At 42.0% G+C, this 16,209-nt stretch overlaps 1 protein-coding gene across 2 annotated transcripts in view; it reads left to right on the top strand.

The window, feature by feature from the left end:
- Positions 1–15,338: 15,338 nt before the first annotated feature.
- NFATC3 (nuclear factor of activated T cells 3) overlaps positions 15,339–16,209 on the top strand; it is a 64,169-nt gene continuing 63,298 nt past the window's right edge. The window contains exon 1 of one of the 2 annotated variants that reach the window (XM_058845718.1): positions 15,339–15,645. In XM_058845718.1, coding sequence (XP_058701701.1) covers positions 15,546–15,645 — 100 coding nt within the window. In that variant the 5' untranslated portion in view covers positions 15,339–15,545. The remainder of the gene's footprint in view (positions 15,646–16,209) is intronic. The other variant, XM_058845717.1, reaches the window with a different exon arrangement.

Consider the following 16,209-nt stretch of genomic DNA (forward strand, 5'->3'; position numbering starts at 1 on the left):
TATTTCTTTCAGCTGCTGGGATAGGAGACAGACAAACTGCACAGTTATCTGTGAGCCATGTAACATATATCTAGGAAAGCATATAAACTTTTGGGACATTATTCACACTTGAAGGCAGATTGGCAAAAATAATACAGTTGGCTCCAGTCTCCACGTTCCTACCACATCTATTTAAGCCTAGATAAGATAGAAGCTCTTTTAAAAGGATTTGTGCATTTGAGTTTTCTTTTGACTTCTGGCTCCAGATTTTTGTCTATAGATTAAAAAAACACAAGCATGAAGGATTACCAAGAGTTGTTTCTGAAGGAAAATATTTGGGAGGGAAGGAGCAAAACAAAAATGTGTCTCTGTTCCCTAAAACAAAAGCATATTCTTTGCAATCTCTTTATAGGGGTTCTATCTAGGGAGCATATACACTGGTCAGTCTGTGAAAGGTACTCAGTCTAGTCCCCTTGCCCTTCAGAAAATGTACCAGGCCCTGGAAGTATCACTGGGGAGGCAGATATGACCTGTAAACAAACTAAGTGTTAGGGATTACCTCCTACCTCATGGAAAAACAAGTACTCTATTATATAGAGTAATAACTCAGCCCTCTATTCATAAAAGTGGGGGCTGAGCAGCTGCTTAACAGCTCTTTTTTGTGTATTATAGAGCCTTTAAAATTCTGTCTATGAATTTTTACATACAAATACCTATATTGTGTGTCTGGTTTGGGGACAGCAAACATACTTAATCTTGGAAGTTTGTACATTCATGTGGGGTTGTAAAATAGTCTCTATGTTTTAATTTTTAATTTTCCAATAAACTGCAAGAGTCAGTAACAACAAGCTTGTTCATACAAAAGCAGTGTGAAATTGCAACCTTATCCAGGGTGGGAGATAGGAGAGACCAAGGAGGTCTGTGTGAGAGCATTTTTAAGTGGGTATCTCCTTGGTCCTAATAGTGTAAGTCTGATTTATAGGTGGATCAGGGAGCTTTTGCAGGTTAAAACTTGTATTCTCCACATTAGTGCCACCCCCCTCCACACAATTCTTTGAGGGCGACAAGGCAGAAAGAAGAGAAAGGAACAAGGAGCCTGGAGACAAGGATGGTTCAAGACAGAACTGCTGGCAAAAGCAGCATTTATCAGACAGTGTCCTGTAGATATTAGCTACCTTTGTTGATGTAGATGTCTGTAACATCAGAAATATTAAAGGCTTCCCAGCAGAGCTAGTCCAGGGGACTATAAACCAAACCCATTTGTTTCCGGATAAGAAAAAACCCCTGATCTATCAAAAGGGAGAATTGCCATTATGGAAGAGATGTGATTTCTTCAGCTGCCCCTGGGATGGAAGAGCACTCAAAGTTCACATGTATACCATGGCTCTTCCCTGCACATGTGTGTATTTGATTGAAAAATTTCAACAAGTCAAACTAATTTAAAATTTCAAGTTTAATTTTCATGGCTAATATTCGAGGCTACATCCAACTGCCTTAAAATGAAAAAAAAAAAAAAAAAATTTCTAGGGCATTTTGGAAATAAAATGTCATTTTTGGAGGTAATTTATTAATGGTAGACCACTTACTTCATTCATTGCTGAAACTCACTCCTGCTGCTGTATATGGTCAAGCTTAATCTCTAGGCACTGTCATAAGAACTTAGAGTATGTCAGAGTTACAAATCAAATCAACTGAGAGGCATTTTTGATTTTGTGCCATGTAACTAAAAATCAGAATAGAAGTTGTCTTCCAAGTTGAATATATGGGGACTTTTTAGTCTTTTAGAATGAAAACAATTCTCTCTTCTTTAACTGCACACAACTTTTCAGTGTTAAGCAAAATTTTACATTACTGTCCCATTGTCTCTTTAGTAACAAGAGGCAAAGTGAGTTTATGTAGGATAAAAATCTCACCATAATCTTCTATTTTTAGAACTGAACTTTTTCCCCACAACTCCTGAAGACAAAACACCATGTGCAAGGTTGACTTCTCTCATCATATTCCAGCTGAGAACAGAAATAAAAGTGCCAACATCACAAATAACCCTTTTTCTCACAAGACTTACAGCACATTTTTTTCTGACAGAAAGCATTCAGATGAATTTCCAAACTCTTAGATGTTTATCTAAACTATACCCACATTTTTTAACTTTTTGTAGTTTTCCTTATATCTGAGACTAAAAAATACATTCATCAGGGCCATGGCTTAGAACAACAATCGTCCCTAGTGGATAAATTGTTTGTTTTCAGAGTTACTGCTATGAATTGTGGGGAGGGGGAAAATTGATGAATTGTTGTCTAAGTGTTTTAAAGATTCTCTCTTATTTGGAGTAAACTTTAGCCTATTTTTCCTGATTTACTATTTCATATACATCTTTCTGACAATGATCCTTTAAAGGATTTACTGAATGCAAAATATCTTCAAAAGAAAAGTTAACATGAGGAAATTCTATAGCAAACAATTCAATAGTCCTGTATTTATCACTTGTAATAAGCCTTGTTATTTACTGCTCAGATTCACTTTCTCCCAGTTTCACTACTGATCAGCCTCATCACAGCTTTTCTTCTGAAGTCACTGTACAGCGATGTGTTCACAGCATTTATGCTCAAGATCCCATCTGTTCATCGTTCATATGCTCATTCACAGGGGTTTTTACTGCTCATGGATGTGACTCAGTGCTGGAGCGTTTCTCTGGGGCTGCTGCCTACCGTGGCCATGGCAGGGACTGGGGCTGCTGCTGTGGTTTTGTCTCATGACACGCAGCACCAGGCAGCAGCACTAACTTTAGACATCCTTGGTCTGTGTTCTTGCTGCAGCCACTGCACTATCCCCGCGTGGCGGAGCTGACACAGCTCTTTGTGGGGCCACGCTGTGCATCCGATGGGGGCGACTTATCCAACCTGAACAATCCTCCCCTCTCCCCCACATAAAGCTCGAAGCTGGGTCAGTTCCCCAGCTCTGGCTCAAGGGGTGGTCTCACAAATGGTTCTGCTGAGGCAGCTGAGCAGATGGGATGCTTGTGGGCCACAGAGGAAAGGAGCAAACTGGCATTGCCTAACACCATATTCTTATAAGCCTCAGAGCACAAACAGATGCAAATATTACATTTATTTCCTAATACTTGTAGTTATAACTGCAATTTACCTTAATGGCTAGGCTGCTGATTTTAAGGGAGGAGGTTTTGAGACTTATGTGCTATAACTTATCATGTAGCCTAAATTAATTTATTTATTCAAATTGATTAAAACGTTGTTAGAGAAAAATCTATACTTAATACACCCCAGTTGGCATTAATGGAAGTCTAAGTAACTGGTACAAATCAAGGCATTGCTTCATTTGCTAATTATTCTTTAATTGCTAGACTAATATCATCTTTGGTTTGTTATCTGGCACAGTAAAGATACATGTTTAAAACAGCAACAAAGGTCCTGCAAATGGGGTCAGGTCTGGCTCTGTTCCCTGAATTAGAGTGTGCTCTGGCATTCAATCAAATTGAACCAATTCCAGTAATTTCTGTACTGTACCTGACTTGGGCTGTCTTTTCCTGCAAGTCTTGTAGGTTACAAACCTGTGATTATGCCTTTGCTGCCTTGCATTCATTCTCCAAATATTGTCCTCTGATCAAACCTCCAGATATCCCATGGTTTAAAACCCTTTTTTTTTTCTCCCCCCATTCTATGCAGTTTGGCACAAGGCAAGTAATTGACAATTTCTGTGGAAGCAACAGGTTCATCCTTATTAGTACTTTATTTTTGAAACTGGATGTGTTCAGTTGATACTATTTACTCTTTTTGTTTAAATTTTATGGAGAAGGTGTGGAGACACAACAGAGGAACAGGAAAAGGTTACATGCAAAGCCCTGTCTTTTGCATGTTTGTTGTGGCCTCATTGCAAAATTGGTGCACAGTGAGAGAGCTCTGGTACACACCCATCAAATACCTCGGAGAATTGGCTCTGAGGCACAGGCAGGTGGGCTGTTGGTGATAAAGTTATGATCAAAATACAGGTTCCGTCCTGATTTTCACAGGGAAAGACCTGCAGTTTAAGCTGTGTGGGTAATGTGGCTTATTTAAGTTGTGACTGCAAGGGAGTGTCACTGAGTGAGTTGTGCGTGCCTGGGAGAGGTCAGCCCTTCCCTGAGCCATCCGACCAGGACATGCATCCCCAGCCCGACAGGGAAGAGCCACGGGCTGAGCTGAGTTGAGTTGAAAAACTTGCTTCCGAAAGAAAATTACTCCATTCCCACCTTGTTCTGCCCCAGGCAGAAAACACAGCAAAAGTGAGTGAGACATTTCCATCCGGTTTAGTGAGTTTAGGCAGTTCTCATACAAGGGGGTCATAGGGAAGAAGGTGTGTGGAAACCCCTCTTTCCCCACACAGGGAAATAAATGTCCAACTGGAGCAGCAATCCCACTGCACCTTTGCTGTGCTGGTTCTAGCAAACCACTTACAACTAGTCATGCTGGGCCATTTGTGACTTTTCTGCTGAAAGATGTTACTGTTCCCGTGTTGGAAATATCAGGTTTGGTGAAATTTCATCTGTTTAATTTACTACCTGCCTAAAGCTAATTATAGTTCATGTCACTCTTTAGGCTGTGGACTCTGGGGCTCCCAGAGGGGTGGTTAACCATGGCACGCTGAGGGTCCCAAGGCTTCTCTGGGACCTCCTGAAGCTGAGCTGGCAGAGGTCCCTCCCTTGTGCCACTCACGCTACCTCGTAATGAGCCAGTTCAGGGAACTGAGACAAAAAGTTGCTTTCTTTGGAGCACAAGCCTTTAACTGGCTGAGGTCCCTGTGCTGCCTTGGTGCGCAGAGCTCGCAGCAGCACAAATCACCCGGCCCAGGGGAGACTGGAGGGCCAGGCTATGGCAGCTGTAAATTAGGTTGGCTTAAGGTGTTAGAGAAATACGCCCTGAATGGAAGCAAAAAAATAAAAACTTCCCTTCCAGAATACTGTTTTTCTTGAGCAATTGAGCCACTACTGAGAAATGCAAGGATATTAAGTACAAAGGAATTTAAATCCTACATAAATCTAATTTAATTTTAAATTTTGAGTCATATTTGGGCCAGTTAAGTTATAAATATTGAAGTAGAGTTCCCAAAAAAGGAATTATTTCCACCCTTTCCCTTTTGTTTAAATACCTGTCATTCTGGTGATATTATGGGTTAATTAGTTTATTTTCTGAAATGTATTTCTGGGATATTTTCCCTTTAACTACTTCAACCCATAACCTCGTGTTCTGAGAGTTACTTAACCTTTGGTCTTGTACAGTTTACTGGCAACCATTCCTTTCCTTTTAGGATTTCTTATTTGTGATTCCCTTAGCAATATAAACCACATATAGCTACTATTTCCTAACATGAAGCCTCACACAGACAATTGACGTTGCAGTTAATTAACAGAAGAGTTTTAGATATTTCGCAAAGTTATTGATACTAGAAATGCTGTACATTAATACCAAATGCTTGACATCATTTACTGTAAGAAGAGATTGTACTCTCAGATTAAAAGCATATTAAAAAGTAGATCAAATTTATTTTCCAACTAAAGGACTACTATAGGAAAGAGTTAACATTGCTTGGATATCCTATGTAGTTCTAAGCTTTAAAAGGTTTGGATTTCTTTCAAGTTCTGCTCTAACATTTCTTGGCTTACAAATGTTTTCTACACTAATTTTAAAGCTTAATTTTAAACTCTTAAAATCCATTTTATTACAGCCTCAGTATTATTTATTAGGGAATCCCCAATGAGAAAAAGTCCAAGAAATCCAGTAAGACTAATTTTAATACTCTGAAGATATATAAATACCAATGTTGAAACTATTTTTAGTTTGATCTTTTGTCTGATTCACTGGTCCATACCAATTGTTTTGTACCAGCACAGTCAGAGCCTGGTAGCCAGTTGAACTGGGTTTACAACTTTGGAAGCTGCTTAGACAAATAACTTTCATGTACTGTCTTGACTGGAAAAGATTCATTTTCAGTTTATGGTCATACTGCAGCAGACACACCCCCTCCCTTTGTGATGATAAGTACAAAACTGCATTCTGTGATACGGATCTTTAATACATTGACTGTTTTTGGAAGGTGCTACTGTAAAAAAATTTAAAGCATTTTCTTAACACAGAGAAAGCTTGGAGCAAGCAATGTCCCATTTGGTGCCCCTGGTGCTTTAGAAGGCTTTTCTTTTTAATGTTTCTTGAACAACTGTATAAACCCAGAGGATTAGAGTCTTCTGCAGGAGAACACCAAGAAGGGCAGCTGTTGTTCTCTTCAGCATTTTTTTGCTGAGCCATCAGGAAAGCTTAATGCTACTACATGCTAAAAAAGTCATGCATTATGGTGATGGTGGGTACATACAGTCCTGCTGAGTCCCGGTCCAGCTGAAATCACTCCATGGCTGATTCATTGTTTCTTCTTTTTGAATTGTGCAAAACTGGAGAAGATGTGTATGTTTCAATTCAAATGGAAAGCTAAGTAGCAAAATCCAGAGACCTTTTCTGATCTGAGTATATTTAGTTCAGCAAAAGGGTTTATTACGTTAAAGCAAAAATTGCCTTAAGACTACTTACTAGGACCTCCCTGTCTGTATTTTACTCACCGTCATGGAGGTGATCAGTTTCCATTATCTTGTATTCTTTGCCTCCCAAATGTTACTACCTGGATGTAACTACTAGTATGACATTTTAGCCTGACAATCACAGAAACCAGAAGTAAATGACAAAATTAGAGAGTAGTCTGAACACTGAGCAATTTTCTAATGATTCATTTTGCTTTCTGATCAATCAACAGATTGTGAACCTTGGTGTCAAAAAATGCTTTATAAAAAGCTTTATAAAAAAGTCAGACTGAATAAAAATAAAAACTGAGTAGTTAATTGTTTTTCCCAGGAGCCAGTGTAGCCTTGAATGCTTTAAATGTTAACTAGCCAACATTTTAAATGATAAAGGCACATGACATTTTGTACAGATAATCATATTTTCAGTCTGTCAAGTCAAGCAATTACAACGCCTCAAAAAAAAAACATTATGCAATGAAATACAAAAGAAAAAAGATTTTGAGCACTCTGAAGTATGTATCATGTTTTAGAATGGATATATTCTGTATTTTGAATCACTCTTAATGTCATGGGTTATAGAATTGTTTTAGATAAATTCCATTTTTTAATGGGAAGGTAATCTATTTAAGTTTAGTACAGACCTAATAGAATTATTTACCTATGAAATAATATCATAATGTTGAGTTTAACAAGTTTAGCCTTTTCTCTTACTGGTTTTCTTAATGGGAAAGTATTTGTAGCTTATTGGTGTTATTTCTTCTTAACATACGGAAGCAGCAGATCCTGGTCTCCAAAGGAGTAAGCAGCAGGTCAAACTTATTATTTTGTAGTTGTAGACAGATGATATGTGCATATTCAGGCATCCGTGGCCTTTTTGATAATGAAGGCAAAAGGACTGATCATATGATTTGGTTTTGCTTGATGATTAAGTGACATGAACTCTTGCAATATTACTAGTGCATTACTAGGCATAATGCAAAGATTACTAGTTTGAATGCGTGTTAAAAATCCATTTTATGAGCATTCATTTAAACTCTGTTGTTTTGTTAAATATAAATTACCAGCCAAGCCATTCTTTATAAGCATACTTAATGAATAAATGTATAGGATCTGCAAATACAGCAAAACTAAATTAATTTTAAATGGTGAACCTTTACTGAGTAATATTCTTCCAGAGCTGACTGGGATCACTTTATTAATTGAGTAGCTCATTCTTCAGCTAGGAAAAATACTGAGATAGTATTTAATCAGTTATTCCTTTCTGTGTTTTGCCTTTTCTACTTTCCATAAATTTTTAATATACAGCAGTACCTTTATCCCAATCCACTCTGACAATATTTAAGGAGCTAGAGGATGCAGCTAAGCCTATTCTTGGGAAGGGGTTAGGGTAGAAAGATAAGGATCAGGACCAGCAGCATATCAGATGACTGACTGTAATGAGGATTGATTCTGTGACCAAATCAAATAGTTAAAGCTCCCAGCCCTTGCTCTGTCAAAGAAGAATCAACCCTTTTACATGCTGCAATCTGGACATCAAGCCAGGCGGAAACTCAATCAACGTAAAAATGGAGAGGCAAGAGCAGCTAATGAAAACCACCAACCCTACAAAGGCAAAAAAAAAAGGCCCAAAAAAAAAAAAAAATGCAAAGGCAAAAATAAACGTAAACCACCTGGCTGGCCTGTTTGACTTTAGACGGGGATGGATTACAGCAAAAAAGACACATAAGCACCTGCAACAGCTGGCGTACGGCAGTCGTGTTCCACATGTTACCTCTCAGCTGAAACCTGCTGTGTCCAAATTGAGATGTTGAGTCAGAAAGCTCGTTAGGCACAGACTAAGCAAGGGGTTGAGCATATGTTGTCTAAGGACCGCACAATGGATCCACAGGGGAAAGCTGGAAGTCCAAGAGCCAAACTGCCAGGGAGCCTTTAAAGTTTTCCGCACCACTGGAACCTATTGTTTCATGTTGGCTTAGCCTGATGTGAGTCAAGGACACCAGGGGGGTTTGCACAAGGCTGACAGTTGTGCCAGTCAAGAGCGAGCCCATGAGGCTTCCTATGGAAACCTGGGAATAGGCACATCAGGAAGAGTTTAGTAATACATTTATTCTAATTGCTTATTCTGAATTATGGTGAATAGCTGTAATGAGGGGAAATACTCTTTTTCTACCCCTGAAGATAATTAAAATACTGATGAAGAAACATTAATTTATGGATAAGCAAAGTATATGTATCACTTATTAAATTATAGTATATAAGGAGGGATGACTTAAGCACATGAGATTGTGGTTATACCTAAGCTAATCGAAGGATATCAAATGTATATATGAAATACAGAAACAACATTGCACTTTCTGCTGCATGCGCATTACACTTGAACAAAACAGAGCCACTCCACAGAAGGACTGTAGTATTTGAAGATCCTAGGACAGAACAGCTAAAGGCACAGGGGCTCGGGTTCCATTTTGCTACAACGGTTGTGTGATGCTTCTCCTTGACCAGTACAAAGAGAAACACCAGCCCAAATCAGCTGGCCAGGCTGCTTAAATGTTCAAATGGAGTGTATAAGAAGTGTTCCAGACTTGAGAGTCCTTACTCAGATGCATTTGAAATCTAAGTGAAAAGAGGAACAGAAGTTGTATTACCCTCACCTTAGAGGGAAACTAAGGCAATGTTTTATGTCTATATAAATAGCAAGTTACTTGTGCCCCTCTGAAGTCTGAAAATTAGACTGCACGAAAGGGGAAGCTTGGAACAGAGCCCATATTTTCTGTATCCCAGTACTGTACAAGAGGACTGTCTGCTGGCTAGTAAACAGTCAAAAATAAAAGTTAAAATATGGAAAAGTAAGTAAAATGCCATATTAGTATTTTTTTCAAGTCTAAGAGCTTTTATGAAACCTCATTTGAGTTTCCACAAATATTTATCTTATGCAAACATCACTGTGCATTAAAGGAGTTTGTTCTTTTTCTGGTAGCAATCTCAGTTGTCATCTGATTTCACTCACAAACCACTTTAGGCTTTGTAATAAGACTCTAAGATATCTGTAAAAGCAATCATTTCAGAAGCAAGTACTTGTGCCTGGAGTGTCCCTACATACTGGTATCAATAATAATGCAGCTGATAATTTTACTTTGCTTTCATTTGATGATCTGACAGCAAAATACTACAATTAAAAAGTCTGTGAGGAGAGCCATGCAGTTCTGTGCCAGATTTCTAGACCCTCTAGTCTTCTCAACATGTGTGATGGTAACCTCCAAATGGGAGGATTGCAACCTGCTCTGTAAAACTCTGGAAATATAAAGCAGCAGCAAACTTTATGAAGTAATGTCTGCTTTACATGGCATGTTAAACAAACAATAAAGTAAAGCAATGATTGTTTAATGTAAAAGTATATTGAAGAGAAATATATTAAAGTGTATTTAATATGACTGTAGTAGGTTTAGAAGAGTGATGAAATTTCTTGGGGAAAACTGTAAAACGGTTAAATGAGACTGTGACCTCATTAAGTTTTTATGTGGGTATGTTTTAGTCAACACACACCTTGTATGCAATCTTTTTTTTTTTTTTTTTTAACTTTGTAATCTTGCTATTACAAATGCCCCATTGATCAAACACCAAGCTCAAGATCTAGATAGGAGTGTTGTACCTAAATAATGACATAGGAAATCTTAAAAGGATGACTGTAGATTTTCACTGAAAATTTATCAAAGTTCAATCAAATTAATGTCTTGTACTCTATTTTTTGCTACTGTGTATTCTAATGCCTGAATTAGCACAACTCCTAATTTTGCTATAAAACTTTCCAATGCTATGCAATCTACTTTTGTTTTTGTTTTGCTTTTAATTCCCCAATGGCAGAAGTTTCATATTTCACCCAGGCACTGGTAATTAGCCAAGGAAATTATTTAAAATGCCAGATGTCACATATTAAATATAAATAACCTATGACCTTGTGTGCAGAATGCAAGCCTCTTTCCTATATGACTGCTGAATTTAACCGTCTTCAACATAGGCTATATACTGAAATATTATCTTTCTCCTACAGAACACCATTCTGCTTGCTTAAACAATGGATGTGCCTTGTTAGCTGTGAGAGACGTGAAGGCTATGATAATTTTGTTTGTATCCCATTTGCAAATGAGTTTGAGTATTAAGTATACACACTGATCAAAAAATGTCCCTTGTACTCATGCTTTCTTCAATAGCAGCTGTAAAAGGCATAACCATGGCTGCAGCCAAGGAACACTATCTGCTCAATCCAGGAGTCTTTCTCTGTGCTTTCTCATCTGCCCTTTCTATGCCACGCTGGTGTGTGTGGCTTTTAAACAGGTCCAGATTCAGCCACAAATGGGAATGAGATCAAGCACATGAAATGCAACCTTCTGTGTTATATTCCTAATTCGAGGCTGTTTGGTTGATTGAATCATGCAGAACAAATGCCTGACCATGCGTCTTCCAAAGCCTATTCTGGCTACAGTTGCACAGCTGGCTTTGATTTGCTGCCCATGGGAAGGGGGGAGGAATCCCTATTACTCCAACACAAATACAGATCTGGGATGTGGCTGCAGATCCTAAATTCCTAGCTATCCAGCATTGGATGATGTGTGGAAAATAAAACACAGCACAATGTAGCCCTCAGGTTTTTGGAGCCGAAAGTCACAACACGCCTAAAAAATAGCCGCAGTTTGGAAGGGATTCAAATAGCACAGGAAGCACGTTCCTTCCTTCTCAAGTCACATGCAATAACTCCAGCTCCTGACCAGATCAAAGTGTATCCCCATCTGGATGCAATAACATAGCCTAGAAGCAACAAGGACAGAAACCACCTATGCATATTAAATAAATGAATAAAGAAAGGAAACTTCTCCTCACAAAACCACAAGTGAAATAAAGTTGCCCTTGTTACTGCCACCGTTTCATTTCTCAGTAGCCAACAAAAGCCAAATCAACCATCCATGCCCTGGACCTCAAGCACAGTGGTTGACATAATTCCCTGGAAATTGATGTGAGCTCACTCGCGTCAGTCGTTTTACCAACTCACTCCTGGTCACACCCCAATTACTCTTTAGCTGTGTAGAAGTTTGAAGGTGTATTTCTCTTTACAGTTTCAAATGAAGAAATAATGTACTTTTTGGCGCAGTACAACAGAGTCAACAAAATGAAAGGTGTGGTGAACACAAGATAAAAAGAAAGGATGATGTTGGCAATGGAAGTACTGAGCTCAAAGACATACATCTGCTTTTGAAGTAAAAATCTTTATAAAGTTTACTGTAAATAACTTACAATACCACCTTACCTTTTATATGTTCTCGAAATTCTTACCTTGTTAGCTAAGTGGTCATGTCATAACCAATTACTCTGTTTATTTTAGGACATAGAGTCCATTTTCTCTTTCAATTGACAGCAGTAAGTAGGACTAAAAGCAACACCTAATGTCCTGCTTATATCATTGTTTTCTGAATGAATAGTGGAAATAAGAAAAAGGAAAGAGAAGATTTATTTTACAATTAAGGGAAATGAACAAGTCATTAATATTAAAATCTTTATCATATTAATTAGAAATATACTCTGAGCATCTTATCAAAGAACATGGATCTTTGTGTTCAAATCTCCCTTTATAAAGAGAATATGTTTGATTGTATTTTTCACCAGGGACATGCATAATGAATAATATATTGGTATAACAGAACAGGAAACTGCTGTGGTTGCTCCATTTGCTGTAATCTGACACAACAATTATTTAACAATAAGACAAAGTCTAATTCAGCTGCTTTGAAAAGCAAAAGATTACCCAAAAGTTTTAAGACCAAAATTAGCCATTAAAAGTCTTTTTATGTATAGTGTATTTTACTGACTCGTTCATCGTAATCCATTTTCATTCAAGAATGTATGAGGGTTTTTCTTAACCACAGTTAATCCAATTACACATACTTTTCCAGCTTGTCTTGCTACGTGACCTTGGATTTAGAGATAAAAAGAGGCTACAGGCCAACTGTATGTGAGCTCCTTATAAAGGTTCAGGCTTTCTTCAGGAGAGGGAATTGTCTACCCTAACAAGAGCACAAATCTTTGGTTTAAGTGTTGTAAGAACAGTAGCTGTAGCTGCTCATGTATTTTCAGCAAAGAAATAGCTAGTGGTGTGTGGGAAGTGATAATGGCAAGGACAGTGCTTTACACGATAAGTAAAAAACATATGGCTGCTTTTGCACTAGAAGCAACTTCCCATTTTGGGCAAACTTGGGCAAATTCCTGCTGTCCCAAGTTCTGCGAAGTATTTTTTCATACTATGCATTCTGTTTCCACTAGAACTGAAATGTCACAAAGTAGCTTTTCATTGAAGCTTGCTTTCTTCAGCACAGATTACGGACCTTCCTCAGGAGTGCACAGAGAGAGAGAACTCACAGAGAATTCACTGCACTCTGTTAAAAGCCTCTGGACTGAGCTTATTCACTGTAGCTAATTCCTCTTCACGTGAGCCTTCTTTTCTCACTTTCATTTGCAGGGTCTAAGGAGAACATCCAGGTACAAATGCATGCCTGGGATTATGACATGCCTGTTTGGATCTGTCTAAACAGCGACAAACATGGAAAGACACTGTGCACAGAAACAATGAGAATTATTTTAGAATCAAACAATATTAACCTCCAGATGGTCATAGAATCACAACACACTAACTAGTTCAGCTGATTTTTCAACTGAGTAATGAAACCTTAGAGATAGCTGTGATATTTCTGGTTTATATTAATTTCACAGTCCATAACAAATTAGACTGTGGATATTACATAACTGTCTATAAGCAAACTTGACTATTTGTGACTAGTAGTTTAAATCCCATCAATGCCCAATTTTCAGCACAAACCTAAAATCTTCCTAGATCATATGTATTGAGGATTAATATTTTACTAATTCCACAGCACACAGTGACTGTTTCATTAAGTTAGAACCAGGGAATAGAATCACAGAATCATTTAGGTTGGAAAAGACCTCCAAGATGTTTGAGTCCAACCTTTGACCGATATCACCTTGTCAACCAGACCAGAGCGCTGAGCGGCCTGTCCAGTCATTCCTTGGACACCTCCAGGAATGGTGACTCCACCACCTCCCTGGGCAGCCCCTTCCAATGCCTGACAGCCCTTGCCATGAAGAAATTCTTCCTGATGACCAACCTGAACCTCTCCTGGCATAGCTGAAGACCACCTGAAATCCTCTCATCCTGTTGCTAATTGCCTGTGAGAAGAGGCCAACCCTCACCTGGCTATACCCTTTTTTCTGGGAGTTATAGAAAAGGGATAAACTCACCCCTGAGCCTTCTCCTCTCCAGGCTAAACGCCCCCAGCTCCCTCAGCCTCTCCTCACAGGACCTGTGCTCCAGACCCTTCACCAGTTCTGTTGCCATTCTCTGCACATGCTCCAGCACCTCAATGTCTTGAAGTGAGGGACCCAGAACTGGACACAAGACTCAAGTATTAAGCTCCCCTCAAGCTGCTCTATGATTTCTTAGAGTGCAAACTCCAGACACATCAGGACAGTTTCTATACTACCATCTCCTGCAGGGAATAGATGCTCATGCTGCAAGAACAACGTAAATTCTACATTTTATTTTGCCCTTCTTTTTGTCTTTCCACCTTAATGCAAGGCAAAACTATAGATTATGGTATGTTATCATGCCGGCAGAGCATCCTGAAGCTTCTGTGATCTTCCTGCTGACTGCTGGGCTCGCCACATTGATGACATACATTGCTAAGGAATATTTTAATTCATTTCCTTATAGTTAGAAACGTTTTGATGCAGATCTCACAAAATGCAAGACTGGGAAGACTGCTTTAAAATTCTTTTTGGTTTCAGGGGAGAATTGCCCGCAGTTCTACAGCCTTGGTGCAGCAACTGTGGTAACCAGAAAGTGAAGTGCATGAGGAAGTGCCACAGTGCAAGCCAGGGTGGCTGGGCACTGGAACAGGCTCCCGAAGGAAGTGGTCACAGCACCAAACCTGCCACTGTTCAGGGAGCGTTCGGACAAGGTTCTCAGGCACATGGTGGGATTCTTGGGGTGTCCTGGGCAGGCCTAGGAGCTGGGGGATCCTTGTGGGTCCCTTCCAGCTCAATATTCTGTGGTCCTATGCTTGCTTGATTGCCACTGTTCCCACTGAGCCGGAAGGCAAGTAGCTAACAGCTTAGAGTCCTGGAGCCAGCATTTGTTACCCAAGCGACATTCCTCAGCTTACGCCATCCTACCTAATTATTCGAGTCATTAGCTGGTGCCAAGAGTACCACCTATTTACATGCGGTGTTTTAGACAGTAACGCTCCGCACGCCGCAAGGGAGTTCTGCTCCTTTGCTCTGACGTGGGGCTCTCTGCGCTTCGCAGGAGGGGTCACCCAGTGGGACCCGGAGCGGGCTCGGCTCGGCTCGGCTCGGCTCGGCTCGGCTCGGCTCGGCTCGGCTCGGCTCGGAGCGGAGCGGAGCGGGGCGCGCGCTGCTCGGCGGCGGCAGGGCCGACACGTGGCACCGCGCCCCGCGCGGCCCCGCCCCCCGCACGCCGCTGGCCGCGCCCCATTGGGCGCCGACCGCCGACTACAACTCCCGGCAGGCCTCGCGGCTCGGGGGGCGGGGCGCGGCGGCTTCTCTCAGTCCCTCGGTAGCACGGGCGGCGGTCACGGGGCGCTGTCGGTGTCGTGACGTCACGCGGGAGGGACAGACGGACGGACGAACGAACGAGGGGAGGGCCCGACGGGGCGGGCCGGGGCGGGGGGCGCTGCCCGGGGCGCGGCGCGGGGGCGGGTCCAGCCGCAGCCCGGAGTAGGCGCCCGCCCCCCCCGAGTGACAGAAGCGCCCGGGCACCGGAGCTCGCGCTGGGGCCGCAGCCGCCGCTCGCGCCGCCGCCCCCCCTCCGGCCCCTCCGCCGCCCGGTGTAATGCGGCGGCCCTGAGGGGCGAGCGCAGCCCGGCAGGACCCGGCGCGGCCCTGAGGGGCGAGGGGGTCTCGCTGCGCCTCGCCGGCCAAACCCATGACTACGGCAAACTGCGGCGCCACCGACGAGTTCGACTTCAGGCTGATCTTCGGCGAGGACGGGCAGCCCGGCCCCGGGCCGCCGCTGGGGCCCGCAGGTGCGCCCCGGGGCCGGGGGGGTCGGTCGGGTTCCTGTTTTTCTCCGAACGAGGCGGGGAGGGCAGCGGGGGCTGCGCCGGCCCCGCCGCTGCGGGAGGCGGCAGCCCTGGGGGAGCGGCGCCGTCCGTGCGTCCCTCAGGCCGCGGCCGCTTCCCGGCGCCGCTCCCGTTCCTCCCGCGGGACGCGGGGACTCGGGGCCATGGGCCGGCCCGGCCGGGCCTCTCCCCGCCGTAACAACTTTCTTTGGGAAAAGAAACTTAAGAGCTCGCATCGTAAGGGAGGAGCCTCCCCGGGCGCGGTGGCTCCGGGGAGAAAAGGCCCCGGGTTGGATTTGGTGGCCCCACGCCCCCCGAGCTCGGGGAACACGATGGGGCCGGTGAGGGACAGGGCAGAGAGCAGCAAAGTGTTAATGGGGCCGGACCAGAGCAGTGTTCGGGCATTTGCGATGAAAAGTTTCAGCTGAAGTATTCCTCGAATAGAGAACATCCCAGTTACTCCAGTGTGTTTTGCACTTTGTGTACGTGTGGGTGGGCGAATACCGCGTGTCGAGATGTGGTGGCTCT

The sequence above is a fragment of the Poecile atricapillus genome, chromosome 10 (genome assembly GCF_030490865.1).
Source record: "Poecile atricapillus isolate bPoeAtr1 chromosome 10, bPoeAtr1.hap1, whole genome shotgun sequence".
Classification (NCBI taxonomy): domain Eukaryota; kingdom Metazoa; phylum Chordata; class Aves; order Passeriformes; family Paridae; genus Poecile; species Poecile atricapillus.